The 26,719-nt window shown below is 35.0% G+C and overlaps 5 protein-coding genes across 7 annotated transcripts; 4 read left to right on the forward strand and 1 right to left on the reverse strand.

The window, feature by feature from the left end:
• Positions 1-744: 744 nt before the first annotated feature.
• LOC130961523 (probable E3 ubiquitin-protein ligase RHB1A) lies at positions 745-3,700 on the reverse strand. Its single transcript, XM_057887456.1, has 5 exons — positions 3,478-3,700; positions 2,725-2,902; positions 1,697-2,075; positions 1,478-1,587; positions 745-1,336 (listed from the first exon to the last, which is right to left on the reverse strand). Exons 2-5 carry the CDS (start codon positions 2,785-2,787, stop codon positions 1,307-1,309), a joined length of 582 nt encoding a protein of 193 aa, XP_057743439.1. The 5' UTR covers positions 2,788-2,902; positions 3,478-3,700; the 3' UTR covers positions 745-1,306.
• A 1,076-nt stretch (positions 3,701-4,776) lies between these two features.
• Positions 4,777-7,777, forward strand: LOC130960474 (uncharacterized). Its single transcript, XM_057885874.1, has 7 exons — positions 4,777-5,030; positions 5,845-6,351; positions 6,442-6,626; positions 6,711-6,791; positions 6,917-6,992; positions 7,118-7,192; positions 7,288-7,777. Exons 2-7 carry the CDS (start codon positions 5,850-5,852, stop codon positions 7,479-7,481), a joined length of 1,113 nt encoding a protein of 370 aa, XP_057741857.1. The 5' UTR covers positions 4,777-5,030; positions 5,845-5,849; the 3' UTR covers positions 7,482-7,777.
• A 1,619-nt stretch (positions 7,778-9,396) lies between these two features.
• Positions 9,397-10,906, forward strand: LOC130963679 (pentatricopeptide repeat-containing protein At2g46050, mitochondrial-like). The gene is made up of 2 exons (XM_057889781.1): positions 9,397-10,666; positions 10,765-10,906. Exons 1-2 carry the CDS (start codon positions 9,482-9,484, stop codon positions 10,780-10,782), a joined length of 1,203 nt encoding a protein of 400 aa, XP_057745764.1. The 5' UTR covers positions 9,397-9,481; the 3' UTR covers positions 10,783-10,906.
• A 153-nt stretch (positions 10,907-11,059) lies between these two features.
• LOC130963678 (putative disease resistance protein At3g14460) lies at positions 11,060-19,588 on the forward strand. Of its 3 annotated transcripts, XM_057889780.1 has the most exons (5): positions 11,060-11,320; positions 13,284-16,667; positions 17,384-17,559; positions 18,114-18,192; positions 18,847-19,588. In XM_057889780.1, the coding sequence occupies exons 1-2, from the start codon at positions 11,286-11,288 to the stop codon at positions 16,651-16,653; spliced, it is 3,405 nt and encodes a 1,134-aa protein (XP_057745763.1). In that variant the 5' UTR covers positions 11,060-11,285; the 3' UTR covers positions 16,654-16,667; positions 17,384-17,559; positions 18,114-18,192; positions 18,847-19,588. The 3 variants fall into 3 exon arrangements, with proteins under 3 accessions (XP_057745763.1, XP_057745762.1, XP_057745761.1); XM_057889779.1 differs by lacking the exon at positions 11,060-11,320 and having other exon boundaries at positions 12,974-16,667; positions 17,384-18,001; XM_057889778.1 differs by lacking the exon at positions 11,060-11,320 and having other exon boundaries at positions 12,974-16,667.
• A 1,906-nt stretch (positions 19,589-21,494) lies between these two features.
• On the forward strand, positions 21,495-25,837 carry LOC130961749 (putative disease resistance protein At3g14460). Its single transcript, XM_057887747.1, has 2 exons — positions 21,495-25,203; positions 25,529-25,837. The coding sequence occupies exon 1, from the start codon at positions 21,685-21,687 to the stop codon at positions 25,183-25,185; it is 3,501 nt and encodes a 1,166-aa protein (XP_057743730.1). The 5' UTR covers positions 21,495-21,684; the 3' UTR covers positions 25,186-25,203; positions 25,529-25,837.
• Positions 25,838-26,719: the final 882 nt, after the last annotated feature.

The following is a 26,719-nucleotide window of genomic DNA, read 5'->3' on the forward strand; positions in this document are numbered from 1 at the left end:
AAATATCAAATAATATAAACAATCATTTTATACCCATTTTTTTTAAATTATACTATTTGAGAATAATTTTCCGTACATTTCAAACACAATATATTATCTTAAAAACAATTTTTAGCTAAGTATCTAAATATAAGTTAATTGTCGCATAATCAAGTATTTAAAAAAATTAATACAAACAAGAATTATTAAAATAAATATTATTTTTAAACATTTTCAAACTCAGTCTAAATAATGCCGTTAAAGTCCACTATACTCCTAACTAAAACATTTTTTTCATAGTATTTGAGGAAAAATGTGTATCACCTACTTACATTGAAAATTGTGTCATTGTTTGATCATCATTTTCATAAATACCATGTGAAATTAATTAATATGAGTAAAGAGATATTATTGGTCCTTCCAAATTTTTATTATTGCTTACTTCAATCATATTACTCTTGAATCTAATAACAAGATTTTTTCCCATTATTAATCATCTACCATGTTTACTATATTAACTAAAAATGGAATCAAAATCCATAATTATTTATACATCAATCTCCACATAGCCAAATGACATTCTCTTCCTTATCTCATATATATTTTTTTAATTTGTCACTGTCATTTTTTATTACATTTTTTAAATAAAATATCTACATACATCTTTTTTATAGAAATATTTCTTTACATTGATAAAAAATTGCCAATAATTCATATTCAGATAAATTAATAAAAAGATTAAGTGACATTAATTAAAAACAGGGATTAAACAGAATATAATATTATAGATACAAATATCAAATGTCTTAGAAAATCTCTTGGAAAAGGTAAGGAAATATTAATGGTGGCATGGTCCATGTTGACATGATTTAGCTATTAGCATACTCAAAAGTCTCAAGTGGATTATAGACTATAAAAACAACAATAAATTTGATCCTAAAATGAAAAAGAGTATAATATAACATATGCATTGAAAATGTGAAGCAAACTTGACTTATAAAATCTATACATCTTTCTTTTTTGTTTCCTTTTTCCCCTTTTTCTTCAGCATAGAGAAACAACAAACAAACAAATATGAACAAATTTGTACAAGAAAGATCCAAACATTTGGGAATTGCAGTGAGAGATGCATCCATGCATGCAATTTGGTGTAGCATTCTGTCAAAAACTCTTCATTCATTCTTCTTCTTCTGATATTGTGTGATCACTAGAACAATGACTTCTTAAAATTGCATGATGAATTGAAAAATGAATTCACTTATCAAACAATGAGTTTCATATACTTCCATTGCATTTAGCAGAAATTTTTTCTTGTAAACCAATCGAACTAATCCAGTGGCTGGTCAAAGATCATCTCCTGTAAACATTAGATAACAACCTTTAGGACATAATCATGCTCAGATAGATTGAATCTTATGTTCGACAATAGCCGAAAATCCAAAGGATTCAGATGCGTTTTCATGTAGTTATTGATGACTTGACACAAAAGAATCCAAACCTGATCACATATGGGACACGAGTCGCTTCTTTCCATCCACTCGAGAATGCATGACAGGTGAAAGTGGTGGTCGCATTTCGTCAGTGTTTTGGGATTCTCAGCATCATATTCTGCAGCGAAAAATGAAAAATTCAACTGAAAAGGTTAAAGAGAAGGAGAGTTGGAACATCCTGATCTGTTCACTAAAACAACACAATCTAGCCGCGTTAGCAATTATACCTTCTAGACAAATTGGACATACATCCTCTTCTTCTGTCACCAATGCATGAGATTCATTTGATTTTAAAGGTTCCGGCTTCGTTGGAGATAAGGGTGCCGATTTAGTTTGAGCTTTGCAATCTGATTCTTCAAGATCTTCACATGTAACTAAAGTTTCGAAACTACTACCACTAATGGTTTCTCTACCTGACTCAGAATCTGTTGATGCAGGACCTCTCAGGACAGTATCATACGGTAGAGGCGCAGGAGGCGACTGGTAAGTATCTGGTATGGATGATTCCAAGTTCAAGCCGATGAGCAGTCCGGTGGTGAGTGAAGCAGCTGTCCCATTACCGTCGTTAGAGGTTAGAGACTCGCGCTCTTCCAAAGCTGGCGGACACTGCAAACAGGATACCTTTCAGATTACATAGATTTGTTCACAACATATCAAGCAATCATCTAAATAATTAATGTACGGAAAATGTTGCTGCGTTTTAAGGTAATTTAGAAATAGAAAAGCATAGGTATTATATGGTAAGAGCTAGAGTTGTAAATTGCATAGAATCTGCCATTAACAATTTTGCTTAAGCTCCAAACAAATTTTATGCAAGTTGCAATATGCTAAAGAAGTTGCTCCCTTACAGAAACCATTTCGAAGGATTCAGCATAGTGTTGAATATGAAATAGTTGAAACTTTCCTTCAGTGACCAATAAAATCTAAGATTATAGAAGTAACATTTTTACTTGATTGAATTTGAACCATTAAAATGACTTCGATTCTGTTCGACTTCATTAAAGGGTTTCTAACTTCTAATTGGTTTCACCAAAGAGGATAAAACCCCAAACTGAATGAATCTTCAACGCTTCAAGTTGATATTCAATAATTTCTTACTTAAACTTTACTTTTTGTCCGAATCGCTTTTAAATGAATTGCCAAACATAGATCACTTTACCTCAAAATTCATTCTAACTAAATCAATTATACCAAAAACAGAATTACAGAACTAAACACAAAACTACAGATTAAGAGAGCACAGAAATTTACTAACATAGTAATACACCGGCGTTCCGTGAAGATGAGGTTTTCTGGCAGAACAACAGCAACCTCCCATTTTTCCAGCAGTTCGCTTCGGTTATTTAGTTCAACTGACCAATGATACTCTCATCCTCTTCTGTTACTTGGAATTTATAGAGAATTAGATACTATGAAACTCTATGCATCCATTTCTGCAACCACAAATAATAAAAAGGATTAATTGGCCACTTTCACATTAGAAATGAACTTCAACAAGCCATGACATGAATGGAAGCTAGAAAATTATGCAAGATAACATAAAATGATCAAATTCAATTAATTACAAAGTTATGATAACCAAGACCTTCAATTCAGATTTCAGAAACAAAATTACATCATTACAAGTTACATAAGGACTTAAAGAACACGATTAAAGATACTATTCAATAGATGCAAAAGGAAAAAAAAAAATTCACAGCTTCATGCCTATACTTCAGGTTCAACCAAATTCATCAACCCAGTTGTAGAATACTATAATTAGCATAAAAAATATAACTTTTTCACATAACAAACAATCTACACAATCAATTAGAAGCAAAAAGGAAACAGGAAACAGAAGTTATCAAATTAAGTCCAAACCAGCTCAGAATTCATCATTCACCAGTCACGCAACTAAACATGCCAAACCGAATAAACTGTTTCAATGAAAATTGGGAGCATAAACCCTAATTTGATGAAAGGGGAAAAGGGGTAGTGAATTAGCAGTTACAGTTCATAAAAAAACTACCTTTATGGGAAATAGAGAAGTGTTGGAATTGGGTTCCCAGAAAAGGAGAGATTTTTTTAGGGAAGGATTGTGATTTTTGTGCACTGGGAAGAAAAGAAACCTTTGATTCAGTGCAAATTTTGATGTTGGTTGAATATTGGTGATTTTGTTGTAGTTGAGGTTGTTGCAGAGTGTGTAGTGAGGGAAAGGTTTGTCTTTTGTTGGAACTTGGAAGTGTGCAAGTAGAAAGTACAGAAACAAAAGTCAACTCAAGGTCTTAAGTTGTTCATTCACCTCTCAAGTCTCAACCATGGTTCTGTAAACCGGACCGATTCAACCGCAAACCGGTGACAACGGTTCATTAGAAATATAACGTACTCATTTTACAGAATATCATCATGATATTGGTAATGGTAAAAGTATTACTTGAGTTTTCTGTATTATTCATTTATATATTTTAGGACTTAGGAGCCTTGAAAAAGCAAGCTCAAAACGCCTTTCTTTTTTTCCAGATGCATATAAATACATAATACATACATACATATTGATATTTTTTATTTATCTCAATAAAATAAATAATTATTACAATCTAGAAGCTACAATAAATGATATGAATAAAATATATCAAGTACACTTTAATAAATGTGTTTGTTTGAATGTCATTAAATTCATAAAAAAATATATTTTTTTATTTTTTAGTGTATTTGACAAATTTCTAATATTAAAACTGGTAGAAACTCAGGCGCAGTCGATTTCACGTAAAGTTGATATCTGAGAGCCGTTAGATGATTGGACTAGTTTGACTAAATTTTTATCTAACGGCTCTCAGATATCAACTTCACGTGAAGTCGACTTCACCTGAATTTTCACCATTAAAAACATTAAAAAAATAAAAAAATTCTTTAAAAAGCTACAATTTATATCTTTTTTAAAAGATTCTTTTTATTAAAAATATTTTTTACCTAATAAATAAACAAAAAATACTTTTATTTAATTTTACCAAAACATAATTGATAGATAAAAAAATCTTTTTACATGAAATATCCAAACATAAAATTATTTTTATTTTTATAAAAAATCTTTTAAAAAAATATCATCTAAAAAAAAAGATCTTTTTCAAAAATAACATCCAAACAAATCCTATATATTAGTGTATATATATATAACAAATAATTCCTATTTCTCTATACAAAATTTATCACAATACCGTCGAAGTAAAAACCGGTAGGCTGATCGACCGAGAACCTGTCGGTTGGACCGGATTGGAAACCGGCCGGTTTGGAAAAACGGCGTCGTTTTTGGCAACGGTTAAACAACCATGCACTCCTCCGTCTTCACATCTCACTCTCTCCCTCAAGCTGCAGAACTCTGAATCACTCCCCCTTCTCCAACCCTAGTTGCTGCCGCCGTCCGTCCGTGTAGCCACCGCCCCCAAGTCTCTAGCCCCTGCTCTCTTCTTCCGCGAGCTTTCGGCCCATCCGTCGTCTTCATCTTCTCGCAGTCGTCTGCATCTTCTCGCCGTCGTCTGGTCGGCGTCGTCCGTCAATCAACGGTCTGTTGGCGTCGTCTTCAAGGTCAGTGGCTCGGTCGCTTGTTCTTCACTTGTTCTTCGTTTTTCTTTTTTTTTTTTTTTTTTACTTTTTTTCTGCTCTGAGGTTCGAAGCTTGTGGACTTGTGGTTGTGTTTTTAATTTTTGGTGAACGATTACTTGCTTATTAATTAGCTTTGGTTCTGCTATGCTGCTGTTTTGTGATTTCATTATAAAATTTACTGATGATTGATCATTGAATGTGCTGTGATTATTGATTAGCTTTGGTTCTGCTAGTGCTCACTGCTGGTGTTTTGTGTTTACATTGATTGATTATTGATTAAGAGATGTGTTGCTTTTTTTTTTTTTGACTTAATTGTGATTGGATTAATTGGATGCTCAGTCAGTGCTCAGTGCTTGTTCTTGGTTGATTGGCTTTGCTTACTGCTTGATGATAAATTTTAACTCTATTACTGGCTTGTTCTTGCTTGTTCTTGACTGTCAAACACTTCTTAAAAAGAACCTCATCTATGTATTCTTAAGTAATACCTAGTAGCAAAAATTCTTGAAATCAACTGAACTGTTAAAAAAATAATAATAAATAATTATAAAAATATCTTCATATAGATAGTTAAATATGATATGATATTCTAGTGGTTCTTTGATTAGGGTTCTTTGGATCATTATGATATGATATTCTAGTGGTTTTTGAACTCTGAATTAAGATTTACTCTTTGAAAAAAAAAAAAATAAAACCTCTATAGGAAGTTGGAACCTTTGTTGCTATTTGTGATCGTGCGTTTTGATAATTGATACATTGTTTCTGTGGGGATATGGTTTGATTATCCTGTTGCTTGCAGTGAATATGAATCGACGTGGAGGAGGAGGGTTTGGTGGTGGTGCTGGCGGTGGTAGGGATCCATTCTTTGATTTTGGTGGTGACCCTTTTGGTGGTGGTTTTGGAGGAGGGTTTGGTCCCTTTGGACCTCCTGGAAGCTTAATTTCGAGCTTCTTTGGGGGAAGGGACCCTTTTGATGACCCTTTCTTCAGAAGTCCTTTTGGTGGAGGGATGTTTGGTTCTAGCCCCTTTGGTGCTGCCCCTGCTGGATTCCCTAGGTTCCCTTTCTCCCAGGATATGCATCCAGCTGGGTTTCTTGACCAGCATCAGGCTCAGGCTCAGGTTCCGGCTCCCGAGTCCAGCGTGCGAAGGGGGCCTATCATTGAGGAATTGAAATCTGATGATGATGATGATGATGATGGGAGTGGGGATGTGAAAGACGGAAACGAGGCAAAGAAAGAGAATCCACGAAAGCATGGCAGGTCGAGCAGTGAGCCCTTCATTGAACATCCAAACGGAGGAATTGAAGGTAATGGGAAGCTGTTGGTTGGTACTTTTGCTTTTTCTCTTCCTGAAATCAGATGGTTGGTTTGTTCATGCTAAAAGTTTATATTTACAGGGAAGAAAAGCAGACACCTGCAGGCTAGGAATGAGTACAACAATGAATTCAACAACAGATTCAATGTGGCTAGGGCTGATCCTCAAACTCAAAGCTTCTGCTTCCAGAGCTCAACCGTACGCTATGGTGGTGCTAATGGAACATACTATACTTCGTCAACGACAAGGAGGACTGGCAGTGATGGGGTGAGCATTTAGAATCTGGTTAAATAACTCTCTAGAGTGAATTAGTGTATTGTTGGTTTTCTGATGCCATCTTCAACATATTAGGTGACATTTGAAGAGGCCAAAGAGGCTGATAGTTCTACAAGGGAAGCTTCTCACAGAGTTTCCAGAGGCATTCATGGCAAGGTATTCATATACTATTTCTTTGGTATCAAATTAATAATATTGGATTATGTTGCTTCGGTTTATAGCTGTGTATTTGTAATTGCCCTGCTTATTAAATTTATTTCACTTGGTCTGGTACTTCATAGGGACATTCCCTTTCAAGAAAACTTAATTCGGATGGTAGAGTGGATAGCATGCAGACCTTGCACAATTTGAATGAAGGTATATCTTGGATTCAATATTCATGATGTCGATGGTGTGATGTCTACTGTAGCAGTTCCATGCTTCCATGCCCTTCTATGTTGATGTTACTGAAGGATTTGTGTTGTTAATTTGTCATCTTGTAGATGAACTTGCTGGCTTTGAAGATGATTGGAAACAAAAAGGTCAAAAGTATTTGCCTGAATGGACTGGGAATATTGGTCAGTTGCCTAATATTCTTTTTGTTACTTAAGGGCGGGGGATGATTAATCTCTAGAATATATCATCTTTAATTTGTTTCTCTTTTCTGTTTTAGGAGCTCTTGATAACCAGCAAACTGCACAGGCCAGGCAGGATGGGTGGGCTCTCCCTTCTTCGGAGCATGGTCATCCTGCTCGAACAATGTCTGAAGCTCAAGATAGAACAGGCTCTTCTCGCACGCAGGAGAGAGCAAGGATAGATTCCGGTGAGAGGAGCGCATCTCATCCACGGGGACGGGGCAGAAACTAAGGCATCTTGTTGCTTTCAAGGTGTCAAGTCTGGTATCCCCTCGTCAATGTACTTCCATATTATGTCCCTATTGTTTCTTCTTCTTACCCCTTCCCTTATAGAGGTCTATCGTCTATGATGATTTTGGTGGGAGTTATAATCCTTGGTTGAGTGGGTTTTCCCATTTGGTTTGTGATGGTGATGCTAAGAGTCTGAGACTTGCACATTAGGAGCTGATTGAATTACAAACCAGTAGTTAATGGTTTATATTTGTTGGTATTCCTGCCTCGTGTTGTAATTACTGGTATACATTACAAACCAGTAATTAATATGCATTATTAATTATTATTAAAAAAATATCTAAAATAATTTATATAATTAAAAATGTTAAAAATATGAAAAAGTAAGTTTGTATATTAATATTAATAAAATATCATATTTATTAAAAAATCATAATAAGTCATAACAGGGCTTAAGCAGGCCCACACGTTTTAGTGGGACTTGGTAGACTCCCAAAACAAAATAATTATGACCATAATAATAAAGGAAAATACCACCAATTTTCTTTTCTATTTTTTATTTTTCGAGAATCATTGAATCTCCACCAAAAAGGCAAAAATTACATGCATATTTTAAAAGGAATTGACATGTTAAATAGACAATAAGCATACAAAGGGGAAAAAATGCCAATTATGTTTCAAACAACTATTTTATATAGGGAATGGATTAGGAATCAAAAGAACTTTTTTCTCCTTGTTTGGATCGAAAATATATATACCAATGATGTAAAAAAAAATTCATGTAATTTTGTTTGTGACCAAATAATTATTCTTTATCTTTTTATTTGTATTGAAAACCCTTTTTATCCAAGATGGATACTTAAGAAACTGAAATTCATCTCACACTAATAAAAAATTTACGAGCTCTTATTCATGTTGATCATACCTTTAGAACTCTTTTTTGACACATAATTATTTCAAATTATGACTCTTAGCTGCCTTGTGAATTTTATAAAGGAATAATGGTGGCTTTAGACCCAAATTCTTCTCAACATAATGATGCTAATTGTTAAAGTATAAGAATTATAATTACACCAGAATAAATTTTTTAATAGTAAACAAATCAGAAAAGAATAAAAGCTAGTAAATTCACATAAGAAAAAAAAAAGGGAAGGAAAAGAAAGGAGATAGTAAGGAATAAAATTATTATGCCAATGAGTAATAGCTCAAATAGTATTGTCTTCCTATACTCAATTAAGAAGTTGTGGGTTCGAGTCTCCTATTTTTGGTAAAAAAAAAATTATTATAATATAAAACATCTCTACTTAGTAGAGTAGAAAATGCCAAACCAAGTTGGGTTGGTCTAGTGGTTAGCTCACTAGTCCGCTTAAGCAAGTGTCGGGGGTTCGAATCCCGCCTTGTGTATGCAGCAACCCATTGGCCAGCGACAAACCCTTAAATGGAGCTCAGTACCGCGGCGGATTAGTCCTTGACCTGTCGGGTTGGGGATACCGTGAAAAAAAAAGAGTAGAAAATGCCAAAGACTAAAGCATAGGGAAAAAAAGCACGTCAAACCAAGATGATTATATCATCCCAAGAACAAAAAAATAAACAGGTATATAAATAGAATACAAAATAAAATATCAAATTTTACTTTTTATTTTGAATATGAAATTAACAATAGTATTTTTTTGAATTGTAGAATGATAGACATTAATATTAAATATGAAGCAGTTTAATTTAAAGTGTAAAAGTTAGATCTTTCAATTTTTAATAAGTACATAAATCAAACTCTCTAATTTCTGTTTAAAAAAATTAAAAAAATTGAGGTACAAAATCAAATCCCAATTTTAATACCTCTCATAATTTTAAAAATAACAAAAATTACGATATTAAAGCATATTACTCGCCATACTCCCACGAAGAAAAACCTAGGTGCCACCAAATCCACAGGTATGCAGAAGTTTATAACATGAAATTCTCAGGGTTCAGTTGTAATTTTATCTTTTTAATTTTTATCCTATGTTCTTCAAATCCCATTTCAAAAAACAGTTCCTTTTCCCTCCAACACTTTTCTCATTTGTAACTCAATGCTTCAGTAACTACTCTCATGAACCACATCCATGTAATCATTCCCTTAGCAGACTCAAAGCTTTTGTTCCAATCCCTAATGAACCCAACTTTAGGGAGCCTGAAATTGTTCATTTGTTTTGTGCTAAAGCCCTCAAAGTTGCTGCTATAAGGGCTTTTCTCCCTGAAGGGAAACAGTTGCATGCCCATTTGATAAAGTTTGGTTTTTGTCATGTTCTGTCATTGCAAAATCAGTTCTTGAGTATTTACCTTAAATGCAAGGAAACCAAAGATGCACTTAAACTGTTTGATGAATTGCCTGGGAGAAATGTGGTCTCGTGGAATATCCTGATCCGTGGCTTTGTTGGATGTGGAAATGAAAATGACTTATTTCCTCATCTGGGGTTTTCTTATTTCAAGCGGATGTTGTTCGAAAAGGTGGCTCCGGATGATATAACATTGAATGCTTTGATTGGTGTATGTGCAAAGCTTCATGATATCAAAATTGGAGTACAACTGCACTGTTTTGCAATGAAAAGAGGACTTGATTTGGATTGTTTTGTAGGTAGTGCTTTGGTTGATTTTTATGCAAAATTTGGTTTGGTTGAGAATTCAAGGAAGGTTTTTTGTGCTGTTACACATAGAGATTTGGTTATGTTGAATGTCATGATTTCTTGTTATGCCCTGAATTGTTTACCAGAAGAGGCCTTCAGGATTTTCAACTCAATGAGATCGGATGGTGCTAATGGCGACGAATTCACTTTTAGCAGCCTGCTAAGTATATGTGATATTTTAGAATATTATGATTTTGGAAAGCAAGCTCATAGTCTTATTCTGAAACTGTCATTTGAATCCGATATTCTAGTGGCGAGTGCATTAATCAATATGTACGCAAAAAATGAAGATGTCATTGATGCAAAGAGAGTATTTGACAAGATGGCGATTCAAAATGTTGTGGCATGGAATACCATGATTGTTGGGTGTGGAAATAATGGCGAAGTGATTGATGTTATGAAGATTCTCAGAGATATGTTACTCGAAGGAATTTTCCCCGATGAACTCACTATTTCCAGCGTTCTTAGCTCGTGTGGCTATGCTTCTGCCATAACTGAAACTCAGCAAGCTCATGCCTTAGCAGTTAAGCTGTCCTTTCAAGAATTTGTATCTGTTTCCAATTCTTTGATTACTGCATACTCCAAGTGTGGTAACATAACTAATGCATTCAAATGCTTCAGATTGATGTTAGAACCTGATCTTGTTACATACACTTCACTGATAAATGCATATGCATTCCATGGTCTTGGCAAAGAAGCAACTGGGATGTTTGAGAAGATGCTATCGTGCGGCATAAAACCTGACCGGATTTCTTTTCTTGGCATTCTCTCTGCTTGTGTGCATTGCGGATTGGTGAACGCAGGACTGCACTACTTCAAATTAATGACAGATGTGTATCATATTATTCCTGATTCAGATCACTATACTTGCCTTATTGATCTCCTTGGAAGACATGGTTTCATAAACGAAGCCTTTGAATTCTTGAAATCAATTCCAATTCAAGCTGAATCGAACATGTTAGGAGCATTCATTGGGTCTTGTAAACTGCATGAAAATATAGAACTGGCTATATCGGCAGCAGGAAAGCTTTTTGCCATAGAGCCAGAGAAGATTGTGAACTATGCTGTCATGGCTAACATTTATGCTTCTCACAATCACTGGCTTGATGCTGAAAGAGTTCGAAAAACCATGAGGGACAAGAATGTTGCTAAATTCCCTGGCTGTAGCTGGATACAGGTTGGTAATCAAGTTCATTCATTTGTGTCTAGTGATAAGGTACACCCTAAACTTTTGCAAATTTATGCTACACTAAAAGTGTTGCTTAGGTCAATGAAAGAAGAAAATGGTGTGAAATTGTAAATGGTATATAGATCATGATCAATAATTTGGGAAATAATTTTTGGTTTTTCTAAAGTTGTATCAACAAGGATTTGATTAAAAGTTTGTGTTGTACTTGTACCCAAAGTAAGTTTATCCAAACACACCTATGTGGTGATAAGATTTCTGGAATAGCACATATAAGACTTCTCTCTTGTAATGAATATCCAAGCCAATTCTACTAAGTTTTTCAATCAATGTCTGGAACTGAGAGTAATACCTCCTTTTATAGTCTCTAATCAACCATTTAACCCCCTAATGGGACTATAAATTTACATGTAAGACTGATTTAGGTAAAATTTATCTCCTATTTTAATCCCTAACCAAACATATCCTTAGTGTTTCACTGTTTTGACCTTTGTTGTTTCTTCATTGAATATGTAACTGTTCTACAGCATGTATTAACAACTTACAAATAATTCTATTTAAAAAAGTAACCTAGAAGACAGCAACCACGTGAAGCTAATGTCCGAACTCGATTGCCAAGAAATTTTAACCTTATAAGATTAGTATTACTTACCATGATTCATGTGCAGCTACATGTTCCTAGATTTATGTAATTGATTAATCTATCTATTTTTATTATATAAAAATTAATATTTAATTTCTTATACAATAAGTTTAAGCCGTATTTTTTCTTTTAATAATGTCATGTTAGCAATTTTAATAATTTAATAAAATTTAAAAATTAACCAGTAAATTTTTTTAAAAAGATTAAAAGAAAAAACTCTTATTTATTATTATTCATTAAAACGTAAAGATACTAATTAAATACAATAAATATACATTAAAAATATCATAATAATAATTATTATAAAAATTTCAGTTACAAATATTAAAATTCTACAACTTAATACTTTTATTACTATATTATTTGGTCTACTTATGCATATTTGTCTTTTACTATTCTTTATTTCTTAATTTCTCATACCAATTAGCAAAAATTCTTTCAAGTAAGTTTAAATTTGTCATATTTTCTTACTAAATATATTCAAATATACCATGATTATAAAATTTATATTATATTTTTGGTATTTTTCATTTTCATTCATTTTTCTAAACCCAAATAAGTTTAAATTTGGTACATCTCCTTACTAAGTATATTCAAATATATCATGATTATAAAACTAATTTATAATTTTATGGGAAAAGCAACAAATAAAGATGTAGTTTTGTACAATTCTAATATAAAAGGCCTATGTCTTTTTTAAAAATATTTGGATTCAAATTTTTAAACTAATATTTTAATTGACATTATATTTTAGTTGAATAATTATATGGAATTAAATACAAATTATCAAATAAATATTTTGTAAAATATTTTTAATATAAATAATTTAAATATTATTTAATCAATTTCTAAATAATATAACACTTGTTAAAATATACTATATAGTATAATTAATTTACTTCTCAGCGCGTCGTGCGGAAGACTCTAGTTCCACAAAGCTTTAGTGACCGTTGCTCACATTGAAACAACAACACTATTTCTATTTAATAATCTGTTGCATCTTTCGAACAAGAATTGAAAAATGAAGAGTTAGTACAAAGCCAGCTAGGAACTCCACTGCTTGGAATTATTTTAAGTTACCTCGGAGACGGGAGACCCATACCATGTCTTGTTGCTAAGGAATCATTAACTCCTCCTAGCATACACTACTTGATTGAGAAAAACTTAGTAGTTCACTACACTGCAACCATTGTTCTCTTACCTTTCTCTGAAAATCCATTCACTTTGCTGTTGTTGAGATCATATCATCATGGCTGGTGCACTTGTTGGTGGAGCTTTCCTTTCTGGCTTCATTAACGTTTTCTTTGACAGGTTGCTCACAATGGATACAGCCAACCGGGTCTTGGGCAAGAAACTTGGCCCTGACTTTGTTGAGAGGCTGAAAATTTCTCTGCATGCTGCTGAAGCTGTGCTTGATGATGCTGAGTACAAGCAACTGGGCGACGAACGTGTGAGGAATTGGCTCAACTGTCTGAGAGATGCTGTTTATGATGCTGATGACTTTCTGGACGCTGTACTCACCAAAGCCGCCACTCAAAAGGAGGTACGTTCTTTGTTGCCTAGTTTCTTCCTCAACCGACATAGGAAGATGGTAGATAACATGGAAGGGGTGGTTGCAAGAATAGAATTTCTTGTAAGTCAAAAAGATATCCTTGGTCTTCAAAAAACTACCAAGGATAATAACTTGTCATCATCATCATCATCGTCATCATCATGGCGAGAAACCACATGTCTGATGGAAGGGAACATATATGGCAGGGAGGATGATCAACAAGCTTTAATCAAAACAATAAATAACAGTGAATCTCAGTTGTCTGTGATTCCTATTGTTGGCATGGGTGGGGTTGGTAAAACAACCTTAGCCAAATGGGCGTACAGTGTCGCGGAAGGATTTGATCTCAAAGCATGGGTCTGCATCTCTGAAACATTTGATGTCGCTGAGATTACAAAGAAAACCATTGAGGAGATTACCAAAAATTCTTGTACTCTTGGGAGTTTAAATTTGCTTCAAAATAAACTGCAGGAAATCTTGTCGGCAAAGAAGTTCTTTTTTGTTCTAGACGATGTCTGGAGCGAAGATGCCGATAAGTGGAAGCAATTTATAGCTCCTTTTCACTGTGGGGCTAAGGGTAGTTCAATTCTTCTTACAACTCGTATGAAAGAGGTTGCTTCAGTAGTTCAAACATGTCCCTCTTGCACTCTTAATGAGTTGTCGGAAGAGTCTTGTTGGTTATTGTTTGCAGCCAATGCATGTTTTCCAGAGTCAAACGGGAACCCAACACTAGAGGATGTTGGTAGAAAGATTGTCAAGAGGTGTAAGGGGTTGCCATTAGCTGTAGAAACACTTGGGCGTTTCCTGCGAGGAAAGGATGATGCTAAAGAATGGAATGTTGTTTTAAGGAGTGACATCTGGGAATTTTCTACGAAAAATAGTAAAATTATTCCAGCATTGTTAATAAGCTACTTCCAGCTACCTCCTTACTTGAAGCGTTGTTTCGTTTATTGTTCTTTGTTTCCCAAAGATTATAATTTCGAGAAAACTGAACTCGTTTTGCTGTGGATGGCTGAAGATCTTTTAAGGCTACCAAAAAGAGGAGAGAGTTTAGACGAGGTTGGTTCCGAGTGTTTTGAAGAATTAGCTTCAAGGTTATTTTTTAAACCAGCTGAGGATCCTGCTGACAGGTACGTGATGCATGATCTCTTGCATGACTTGGCAATATTCCTTGCTGGAGACTTCTATTATAGAATAGAAGAGCTTGGTGAACAAGAAAAGAAGAAGGTTCTCACTCGTCATTTGTCACGTTTCCCACGTGGAACCGTATGTCCTTCAATCACAAAATTCTCTAACTCCATTGCGAAATTGGAATCTTTGAGGACATCGTTGTATATTGATGATTTGTTAAGCCTGAAAAGCAGAGCATCAAAGTTGAAATACTTGAGAGTTTTATCCTTTTATAAACTTGATGTATTACCATATTCAATAGGTAAATTGATTCATCTACGCTATTTGAATCTCTCTTCGACCAATGTTAAGACATTACCAGAGTCATTATGCAACCTGTATAATCTACAAACTTTAATATTGAATGGATGTTATGGCCTGACCAAGTTGCCCAATTGCATGCATAATCTTGTGAATTTACTGCACCTTGATCTTAGGAGTACTTCTTTGAAAGAAATGCCTGGAGGAATAAGCAAATTGAAGCACTTGTCTATTTTATATTATTTTGTGGTGGGCAAGCACAAAGACCGTGGAATCCAGGAATTAGGAGGGCTGTCAGACCTTCAAGGATCATTTGAGATTAAGAAGTTGGAGAATGTTGTTGATGTCAGACAAGCAAGGTGCGCAAGGATGTTGGAGAAGAACCACATTGACAACTTATCGTTGGAATGGGATTCAGGTGATGAGATGGTTTCAAACAAAGAGACTGAGAGAGATATACTCGACTGCTTGCAACCCCACAATGGCTTGAAAATGTTGAGAATCGCGGGATACACGGCCGAAAGATTTCCAGATTGGGTGGTGCACTCTTCTTACAACAATATGACGAGTGTATCTCTAGAGTATTGCAAGAATTGCTACATGCTGCCTTCACTTGGACAACTGCCATCTCTTAAGTCCCTCCGCATTAAAGGTTTTCTTGAGCTCAAGCGTATCGGTGATGAGTTTTACAAGAGTGACAGCGATCATCATTCTTCGCCTACACCGTTTCCCTCACTCGAGAATTTGGTGTTTGATTACATGCCATGCTGGGAGGAGTGGCACGTACCTGACCCAAAAGCTTTTCCTCAGCTTAAGAAACTTCGAATAGCAAATTGTCCAATGTTAAACGGCATATTCTGGAGAAGGGTTTCTTCTTTGTCGGATGTTTCCAAAGTAGGCAAACTGGAATTCCCGCAGCAGAAGTATGATTTGGTAGAGCTAATAATATGCTTCTGTGATTCATTGACCTCCTTGTGGTTGGATGTCTTTCCCAATTTCAAGGATCTCCTGATAAGCAAGTGTAGGAATCTGGAATCGGTGTCAATTTCAGAGGCACCACACGCTGCTCTTCAACGTCTCAAAATCAGTGGGTGCTCCAAATTAGTGTCATTTGCAGGAGAAGGACTGGCTGCACCCAACTTGACTCATCTCAGGATCACAGATTGCTACAAGTTGGAGGCATTACCACGTGACATGAATAGTCTACTCCCAAGTTTACACTCTCTCAAGATATATGGTTGCCCAAACATTTGCAGGTTACCAAAGGGTGGTTTGCCGCCTAACTTGAAATCACTTGGTGTGGAATTTTGCGAGCAACAAATGAGGGATCTATCATGGATCGCCAACTTGCACGCCCTCACTCATCTTACCATTAGAGGTTTTTACTGCGACAACATAAAGTCATACCCAGAGGTGGGTTCGCTGCCTCACCTTCCCTCCCTTACCACTCTCAAGATACTTGGGTTCAATAATCTGGAGACATTGGAGTGCAATGAGCTTCTCCGCCTCACCTCCCTTCAACAATTGTTCATTTCATTATGTTCAAAGCTGGAGAATATGGAAGGAGAAAAGCTGCCTCCCTCTCTTTTGCTACTTGAAGTTTTTCACTGTGATTTGCTGGGAGAACACTGCAAGAACAAGCATCAACTAATCTGGCCCAAAATTTCCCACATCCCCACCGTTAAATATTTTCAATAGAGATTTCTGAGCAGGTAATTCTCTAATCTTCATGTTTCTCATGATACCACAATTAAATTCACACATGCATAAATTTCCATTTCCTTCAAGAGAAAAAAGATAATTGAACTCGTATGCCAAATTGCATTCTTTCTTTCATTTATCTTGGAAGCTCTCACTTTGCAGTTGTAGTTAAAGAAATATCTTTTGTTTCTTTCATAAACTCATTGCTCTCTCTAATACTTATTAACATTCATATTTTTCAATTAAATCATATTTACAAAAGAAGATAAGAATTAACATCAAACAAAAATTGAAGGACAGTGAACATCTTTTTTGTTGGAAAGATTCTTTTTTTTTGTTGGTATGTTTCTCTCTTCCTCTCTATAATTTTATTTTTGCTGTTTTGCACAGAAAAAAAATAAAATAATAGCTTGATTTGTCGAGAGAAAAGAGTTACAAAATGGTGTTTCTGTCTTTGCCAATTCTTCATGATTAGAGCCAGTTATTGTGCTGCAAGATTCATGTAGGAATAATAAAAGGAATCAGCATGCATGAGGTATATAAGCTTTCAAAATAGAAGGATCAAGTTATTGTTATGTAGTCGGTTTTTTTTTTTTCTTACCACAGTTTGAATCATTACATAAAATGAATAGTATTAGATACCTAAAATAAACTATTTCTAATACTAAGAGAAAACATTCTATAATAATAACTATTTCTTCCTTTCTGGATTTGGATACATCATCAGACAAATTCACAAGGTGATGAAGGTATGTAGCTAATGCAGACATGATTCAAGAATATGCTTTCCACATTTAAAGATGACAATCCTGTACCTGAAATAGTCATTAGAAGGTGAAGTTCTGGTGATGCCATCAGGAGCAATTTCATTCCTATCAACTTCACTCATTGATCTTTATCTTGGTATGTGCAGTTTGTACATATATTAACCTGCAGTGGGATTCAAATTATTCAAGAAAAAGCATTGTCATAGAATATTTGATCTTTTTGGACTGAATTGAAGAGGATAGCTACAAATATACAGGGTTATTGTTATGTAAAGTCAGGGTATTATGTGTATGGAAAAATTTTTCTTTTATAACTTGTAGTATATAACCATCAAATTTTCTGAACACGGATTTCTGAGCTGGTAATTATCTAACTTCACGGTTCTCATACCACCACAATTAAATTATACATGCATAAATTTCCTTCTCCTCAAAAGAGAATACCTCTCTCTTTCTTTAGACATTATTAACTAGTTGGACTGATATAAATTTGCATTCTTTTTTTTTTTCATTTATTGGAAAACCTCTCACTTTGTAGTTGTACTCGAAAGAAATATCCTCTGTTATTCTCAGAAAAGGTCATTCTTATAAATTCAAAGATACGGAATATATATATTGTGCATCCAACATTTGAGAATTTCTTTACATACATGATAAATGAAATTTACTGTTTTCATCCATCTTCTCCAGGTACATTGTTATGAAGTAAAAGTGCCAAAACTGCAGATATTTCATCATATATAATCTTATACAAATATTTTAGCTACAGGTTGGTAAATTTACTCTACTTCATTCCATTCTAGAATTTACTTTTCCTCTTCTGTTGGGAAAAAGAAAAATGTTATCAAAACTTGATTTTAGAAGAATTAGATATTAGATATATGCCCTTAATGGTAAAATTGTGTTTCTGCATTTGCCACTATTTGATGTTTGTGGCTTTATTCTGAACTAATTGGTACTGCCATGTAGTAACTTAAATTTGATTCTTTAACTGTTTTTGGAATCTCTAAATTGTACTCTGTTACGATGCTATCTACTGTCGATCATTCATAATTTTAGCAGAGAAATAAATTGAAATCCTTTAAAAATATTCGGAGTAAAATTAAAACTTTCACCAAAAACTAGGGACATTTGGTATGGTTTTCCTGGTTTCCTTTTCTTCTATTCTTTAATCTTCTTTTAAAGTTATTTTTACAATATTTCACAACACGATGCGGTTTGCAACTTTGATCCAACATTGTGTTCATGAGGTTTCAGATAATTGCAGTACTATATGCATACCCACCAAAGAGATATACAAAATGACAAAAAGAAAAAAGAAAGACCATAGAATGATAAATTGATAATAATGCATTTTGGTTTTGTGATGACAAACACTTAGTTATGAAATGTTTTTAATTTGTGTAACCTCTGAATTCTGCAGGAGATACAAGGAGGATTAAGCAGAGCAAGTCAAAGATTATGAAACTGTTAGGGACTTGGGTATTATGGGGTGTTCAAAGTCGCACATCGAGTAGTATGGAATGCTTGATATTGTATATAAGGAGAGTGGTTCTTCCCCCTTAACAGCTAGCTTTTAAGGTGTGGTTTTCCACTTTCCTTAGATACTTAACAATGGTATCAGAGCGTGTCGATAGAGTGAATCCTAGTGGCATATACGCATTAAAAAGTCATCTCTAATTTTCCAACTACCTCTTTTTCCCATTTGGTATTTATGCTGTTCATATTGTAAACATTATTTGATCTTTGTTTGGTAAGTATTAAGCTCGATGGAGTGTAAGCAAACACTTCATCAGAAGTTGTTTGTTTTACTTTCTTGGAAGAAGAGTCTTCGGGTTAAAGTGAAACACTGTTGTAGTTGTACTAGCTTAGCTTCTTGGTGGTGTTGTTTGACTGAAATTCTATTATTTAACCAAAGGCTGAAATTTGTATGTTGGAGCTTCATTATCCATCTGTCATGTCATGTCATGGGGGTTCGGCTATATTTTTATGTTGGTTGCCGAAAACCTAACACAACCCTCCTCCTTTATCCGGGCTTGGGACCGGCTATGTACCGCAAGTGTAACATAGGCGGAGTTTCATTATCCATCTGTAAATAAATAAATAATAATTTATATATTACTTCCAGGGGAAGAATTTCTTATCCCTATATTATACCCTCCTCATTTTTCATTGAGTTCACTTTATTTTCCTTTAGCTCTTCTCAATAAAGCTGTATGAGGTACCTTCCTCTGCAATTAAACATTAGTGCTTTGCTTCAATGTTGGGACCCATAGGTGGTTGTTTGGTTATCAATAGCAGTCATGTTTGAACTTTGAACCAACATGCTAAACAAATGCTTCACTATCTAATACAAGGGGGTTATATCAAATTTGAATTGTAGTGCTTTTTTCTTTTTTCTTTTTTTTTTGGGCTAAATTTACAATTCAAAGCCATGATGATTATAACATGATTGAACCAAGCTGAAGTAGTGTTACTTGTATGTTAAAGCTATGAGAATCTACCTCTTACCAGCGTGAGGCAGTTAATTAATTAACTTATCAAAGATAGGTACAATAGCTTTGATAATTAATCCCTTGGAAATATATATATGACACAAAAATAAAGTAACTTTCATTGTTATTAATACTCGAATTTTGGACATTTCTTACATATCATGTAGATGCAGGTCTTCTTTTCCCAGTAAGTTAGACCAATAATACCATGAACTGATATTTTATCAATGGACTTCCAACAAGATGCAATAATGTTGCAACCACCAAATAAATTAGAATCAAGGACAAAGTAAGTGTGATCCAGCTAGATGCTAGGCAATTCTAATAACTCAATTCATACAATTTTTCCATCAACAGAGATGTTGGGATGACTTGAAGTCAGTGTCCTTTAGCTAACAAGTAAGGAGCACCACACAATCAAGAAGGGAATACAATGAATAAAGCTGAATTATTTGAACTTGGAAGGAGCAACTCTTCATCACATCAAATTACATGCAGCATATCTGATCTATTAATTTGTCCTACAAATTAAAGAGAGAAAAACTTACACTGTGTGGATTAAAGCAATTTCTCCAATAAGAATATTTTTGTTATGAAGAATTTGTTACCTAAAAGAAGAAGGCTAAGTAACAAAGTAGACCTTATTTTACCAATTGCATAATTTTTTACCATGATCCACAACTAGCTCATTATGATAATGATAATGTATCTGACATCAAGGACGAAATTTCCACAATGACTACAACTTTACGTCTTGAAATCACATGGCTTGACAACCACTTGTAATAGTTCAAATAATACCATCAGTCTTAATTTAATGCTGAATAGTAAGTAATAGGCTATAGGAAAATTTTCAAATATTCCGAAAATATTAATGTTTCGGTAGTTTTTGCTATTGATCTCCACCATGTACATATTTTATAATTCAGATCAATTATTAAAACTACTGAAACACTAGTATTCCTGAAATATTTGAAATGCCTCCTATGCTATTTACCATAACTAATGCAATTTGATGTATTTGAGAGAGATTAGTATAGTAGTACTATTGAATCTGCTCCCATAAGTCATAACAAAACACATCAAAATGAAACTTCCAACAAGATTAAAAAATGTTGCATCCATCAAATAAATTAGAAGAAAGGACAAAGTTAGTGTGAGCCAGCTAGAAGCTAGGCAATTCAAATAACCCAATTCGTACAATTTTTCCATGGACAGAGATGTTGGGACGACTGGAGGTCAATGTCTTTCAGCTAACAAGGAAGGAGCACCACACAATCTAAAAGGGAATCCAGTGAATGAAGCTGAATCAATGTCCTTCAGCTGAATTACTGCACTGCATCTGCATCATTATTTTACCGTGATCCACAACCAGCTCATTATGATAATGTATCTGACATCAAAGGCAAAAATAATGATGCCAGTTTTGAAAAAATAAATAAATAAAAACTTAAAAAGTAACAAACAGTAAGAAATAAAGGCAAAAATGAAAATTACGTTTTTTTTTTTTTTTCACGTTGCAAAATCACTTTCAAGTTTCAAGCACATAAAATTAGTAGAGAGCCAGCAAGACACTCCCACTAAGTAAGGAGACCAACGTTTTATTGAGTCAACAGTCTTTGTCTCTTTGCCATCAAATTATTGACAACTACTTCTTCACAATAAGCTTTCATACACCTACACACAGTTCACTTACAAACCCTGCAAAATCTACATTTTCACTCTCCTTCATACCTGAATTCTGATCACTTGTTTCAGATAATATCATGGCTGTTGCAGTTGTTGGTGGAGCTTTGCTTAACGTTGTCTTTGAAAGGTTGCTCACAAAGGATACGGTCAACTTGGTCTTGGGCAAGAAGCTTGGCTCTGACTTGCTTGAAAAGCTGAAGATTTCACTGCTTGCTGCTGAAGCTGTGGTTGATGATGCTGAGTACAAGCAACTGGGCGACGATCGTGTGAGGGAGTGGCTCAACTGTCTGAGAGATGCTGTTTATGATGCTGATGACTTTCTGGACGCTGTACTCACCAAAGCCGCCACTCACAAGGAGGTACGTTCTTTGTTGCCTAGTTGCTTCCGTAACCGACATAGGAAGATGGTAGATAACATGGTAGGCGTGGTTGCAAGAATAGAAAATCTTGTAAAACAAAAAGATATTCTTGGACTTCAACAGAGTACCAAGGATAATAACTTGTCATCATCATCATCATCATCATCAAAATGGCGAGAAACCACATGTCAGATGGAAGGGAAAATATATGGCAGGGAGGATGATCAACAAGCTTTAACCAAAATAATAGAAGACAACAGTGAATCTCAGTTATCTGTGATTCCTATTGTTGGTATGGGTGGGGTTGGTAAAACAACCTTAGCCAAATGGGCGTACAGTGTCGCGAAAGGATTTGAACTCAAAGCATGGGTCTGCATCTCTGAAACATTTGATGTTGCTGATATTACAAAGAAAACCATTGAGGACATTACTAAAAATTCTTGTGCCCCCGGGACTTTAAATTCGCTACAAAATAAACTGCAGGAAGTCTTGTCAGGAAAGAAGTTCTTTATTGTTCTAGACGATGTCTGGAGCGATGATGCCGATAAGTGGAAGCAATTTATAACTCCTTTTCACTCTGGGGCTAAGGGTAGTTCAATTCTTCTTACAACTCGTATGAAAGAGGTTGCCTCAGTAGTTCAAACATGTCCCTCTCACTTTCTTAACGAGTTGTTAGAAGAGTACTGTTGGTCATTGTTTAAAGACAATGCATGTTTTCTGGAGTCAAACGGGAACCCAACACTAGTTGATGTGGGTAGACAAATTGTCAACAAGTGTAAGGGCTTGCCATTAGCTGTAGAAACACTTGGCCGCATGTTGCGAGGAAAGGACGATGCTGAAGAATGGAAAGCTGTTTTAAGGAGTGCCATCTGGGACTTTCCTATGAAAAATAGTAAAATTATTCCAGCATTGTTAATAAGCTACTTTCAGCTACCTCCTTACTTGAAGCGTTGTTTTGTTTATTGTTCCTTGTTTCCCAAAGATCATGCGTTTGAGAAAAATGAACTAGTTTTGCTGTGGATGGCTGAAGATCTTTTAAGGCTACCAAAGAGAGGAGAGAGTTTAGAAGAGGTTGGTTCTCAGTGTTTTGAAGAATTAGCTTCAAGGTTATTTTTTAAACCAGCTGAGTATCTTCCTGACAGGTACGTGATGCATGATCACTTGCATGACTTGGCAATATTCCTTGCTGGAGACTTCTATTGTAGAATAGAAGAGTTTGGTGAACAAGAAGAGAAGAAGGTTCTCATTCGTCATTTGTCACATTTGGGAAGCTTTGATCATCCAATCTCAAAAGTCTTTAAGTCCGTTGTGAAATCAGAATCTTTGAGGACATCTTTGTATATCGATGAATTGTTAAGCCTGAAAAGCAGAGCATCAAAGTTGAAATACTTGAGAGTTTTATCCTTTTGTGAACTTGATGCATTACCAGGTTCAATAGGTAAATTAATTCATCTACGCTATTTGAATCTCTCTGATACCGCTGTTAAGGCATTACCAGAGTCATTATGCAACTTGTATAATCTACAAACATTAATATTGTATAAATGTTCTAACCTGACCATGTTGCCCAATGACATGCATAAACTTGTGAATTTACGGCATCTTGATCTTAGGGGAACTTCTTTGAAAGAAATGCCTAGAGGAATAAGTAAATTGAAACACTTGCACACCTTAAGTTCGTTTGTGGTGGGCAAGCACAAAGACAATGGAATCGAGGAATTAGGAGGGCTCTCAAATCTTGGAGGATCATTTAAGATTAAGAAGTTGGAGAATGTTGCTGATGTCAGACAAGCCAGGAGTGCAAGGATGTCGGAGAAGAACCACATTGACGAGTTATTGTTGGAATGGTCTTGGGATCGTGAGATGGTTTCAAACACAGAGACTGAGAGAGATATACTCGACGGCTTGCAACCGCACACTGGCTTGAAAGAGTTGAGAATGGAGGGATACAAGGGCGAAAGATTTCCAGATTGGGTGGGACACTGTTCTTACAACAATATGACAAGTGTAAGACTAGCATCTTGCAAGAATTGCTGCATGCTGCCTTCACTTGGACAACTGCCATCTCTAAAGTCCCTGCGCATTAAAGGTTTTGATCAGCTCAAGCGTATTGGTGATGAGTTTTACAAGAATGACAGCGATCATCATTCCTCGCCTATTGCACCGTTTCCTTCACTCGAGGAATTGGTGTTTCATTACATGCCATGCTGGGAGGAGTGGCACGTACCTCACCCAGAAGCTTTTCCTCAGCTTAAGATACTTCAAATAGAACGTTGTCCAAAGTTAAAGGGAGATATGCTTAATGCCATATTCTGGAGAAGAGTTTGTTCTTTGCGGGAAGATGACGAAGGAAGGTCTGATGAGATGGTAGGTGGTGGGGATGCTTTATCAATAAGGCCATCTCAATCATTTAATGCAAGGAGCAATTGTTTACCCAAATCTCTGCAAAAGCTGAAAATCTCGAGTTGCCCAAAATTTGAATTCCCCGAGCAACGGCAGCACAAGTATGATTTGGTAGAGCTAGAAATAGAAGAGAGCTGTGATTCACTGAGCTCCTTGTCGTTGGATGTCTTTCCCAATCTCAAGACTCTCGATATATATAAGTGTAGGAATCTGGAATCAGTGTCAATGTCAGAGGCACCACACGCTGCTCTTCAACGTCTCTCCATTAGATTCTGCGAGAAATTAGTGTCATTTGCAGGAGAAGGACTGGCTGCACCCAGCTTGACTCATCTCGAGATATATGGTTGCTCAGACATGTGCAGGTTGGCAGAGGGTGGTTTGCCGCCTAACTTGAAAGAACTTTATGTGGGAATTGGCGAGCAACAAATGAGGGATTTATCATGGATCGCCAACTTGCACGCCCTCACTCATCTTACCATTAGAGGTTTTTACTGCGACAACATAAGGTCATACCCAGAGGTGGGTTCGCTGCCTCACCTTCCCTCCCTTACCACTCTCGAGATATGCAAGTTCAAGAATCTGGAGACATTGGAGTGCAACGAGCTTCTCCGCCTCACCTCCCTTCGACAACTACACATTTCATTATGTTCAAAGCTGGAGAATATGGTAGGAGAAAAGCTGCCTCCCTCTCTCTTGCTACTTCGACTTCAACCGTGTCCTTTGCTGGAAGAACACTGCAAGAACAAGCATCAACTAATCTGGCCCAAAATTTCCCACATCCCAACCATTCTAGTCAATTACAACTTAATTTCCTGAATAGAGATTTCTGAACAGGTAATTATCTAACTTTACAGTTCTCATGCCACCCCAATTCAATTATACATGCATTTCCTCGAAAGAAAAGACCTCTCTCTTTCTTTACACATTATTAACTAGTTGGACTCATATAAATTTGCATTCTTGTTTTTTTTTTTTTCCATTCATTGGGAAACCTCTCACTTTGTAGTTGTACTCGAAAGAAATATCCTCTGTTATTCTCAGAAAAGGTCATTCTTATAAATTCAAAGACACGGAATTTATATATTGTGCATCTAATATTTGAGAATTTATTTACATACATCAATATATGAAATTTACTGCTTTCATCCATCTTCTGCAGGTACATTGTTATGAAGTAAAAGTGCCCAAATGGCGGAGATTTCATCATATATAATCTTATACAAATATTTTACTCTACTTTATTCCATTCTTGAATTTATTTTTCCTGTTCTGTTGGGTAAAAGAAAAATGTTATCAAAACTTGATTTTAGATGAATTAGATATATGCCCTTAATGGTAAAATTGTGTTTCTGCTTTTTCCACTATTTGATGTTTATGGCTTTATGCCGAACTAATTGGTACTGCCATGTAGTAACTTGAATTTTGATTCTTTGACTGTTTTTGGAATTTATAAGTTGTACTTTGTTAAGATTCTATTTCTTATCGTTCATTCATAATTTTAGCAAAGAAATCAATTGAAATCTTTTAAAAATATTCGAGGTAAAATTAAAACTTTCACCGAATACTAAGGACATTTAATATGGTTTTCTTTGTTTTCTTTTCTTCTATTCTTTAATCTTCTTTTAAAGTTTTTTACAATATAACACAACATGATGTGGTTTGCAACTTAGAGGGATAGGCTAAAGCTTATTGTCTTGCATGAAAGGGAAAGTGAAGCTTCAAAATAATTTAAGAAATTTTTTTCCTTCTGTTTTTGCCATCTTTTGCAGGTAAAAGTTCACAGATGTTAGATTTCATTGCACATGTATATATATATATATATATATATATATATATATATATATATATATATATATATATATATATATATATGGAGATGTAAACTGGATTAACGTGTTGGGAAGCAGTAGTGTTTTCTGATTTCAGCTTTCATTTTAATTGGTATCTATGCTAGTTTAAATTAATGACTGATGTGTATCATAAGTGTGGAGTTGCTTGGATTATTGAATTCAATGCTTTGCTTCAAAGATAGGAACCATAGGTGGTTGTTTGGTTATGAATAGCAGTCATGTTTGAACTTGAACCAGTATGCTAAACAAATGAGTTTCAATATCTAATGTAGGGTTGTATCAAACTTGAATTGTAGGCTCTATCTTTTTTATTTTTTTTCAAAATTTACAATTCAAAGGCATGACGATGATTAACATCATTATTGAACCTAGCTGCAGTAGTGTTACTTATAAGTTATGATAATCTGCATCTTACCAAGCATAAAGGAGTTAAATTAATATAATGTCCCAAGTTTTTCTTTGAAACATTTTACATTTGATTTATTTTATTATTATCCTAC

Source organism: Arachis stenosperma, chromosome 2, assembly GCF_014773155.1.
Source record: "Arachis stenosperma cultivar V10309 chromosome 2, arast.V10309.gnm1.PFL2, whole genome shotgun sequence".
Taxonomy (NCBI): Eukaryota; Viridiplantae; Streptophyta; class Magnoliopsida; order Fabales; family Fabaceae; genus Arachis; species Arachis stenosperma.

What these genes read in the sequence shown, in the direction of transcription:
- LOC130963679 (XM_057889781.1), top strand. Translation starts at nt 9,482, where the DNA reads ATGTTCTTCAAATCCCATTTCAAAAAACAGTTCCTTTTCCCTCCAACA.
- LOC130961749 (XM_057887747.1), top strand. Translation starts at nt 21,685, where the DNA reads ATGGCTGTTGCAGTTGTTGGTGGAGCTTTGCTTAACGTTGTCTTTGAA.
- LOC130961523 (XM_057887456.1), bottom strand. Translation starts at nt 2,787, where the DNA reads ATGGGAGGTTGCTGTTGTTCTGCCAGAAAACCTCATCTTCACGGAACG. An exon ending in GAACGCCGGTGTATTACTAT is followed by an intron (nt 2,076 to 2,724) that starts GTTAGTAAATTT and finishes TCCTGTTTGCAG; the next exon opens with TGTCCGCCAGCTTTGGAAGA. An exon ending in ATGTCCAATTTGTCTAGAAG is followed by an intron (nt 1,588 to 1,696) that starts GTATAATTGCTA and finishes TTTTCGCTGCAG; the next exon opens with AATATGATGCTGAGAATCCC.
- LOC130963678 (XM_057889779.1), top strand. Translation starts at nt 13,222, where the DNA reads ATGGCTGGTGCACTTGTTGGTGGAGCTTTCCTTTCTGGCTTCATTAAC.
- LOC130960474 (XM_057885874.1), top strand. Translation starts at nt 5,850, where the DNA reads ATGAATCGACGTGGAGGAGGAGGGTTTGGTGGTGGTGCTGGCGGTGGT. An exon ending in GGAGGACTGGCAGTGATGGG is followed by an intron (nt 6,627 to 6,710) that starts GTGAGCATTTAG and finishes TCAACATATTAG; the next exon opens with GTGACATTTGAAGAGGCCAA. An exon ending in TGAATGGACTGGGAATATTG is followed by an intron (nt 7,193 to 7,287) that starts GTCAGTTGCCTA and finishes TTTCTGTTTTAG; the next exon opens with GAGCTCTTGATAACCAGCAA.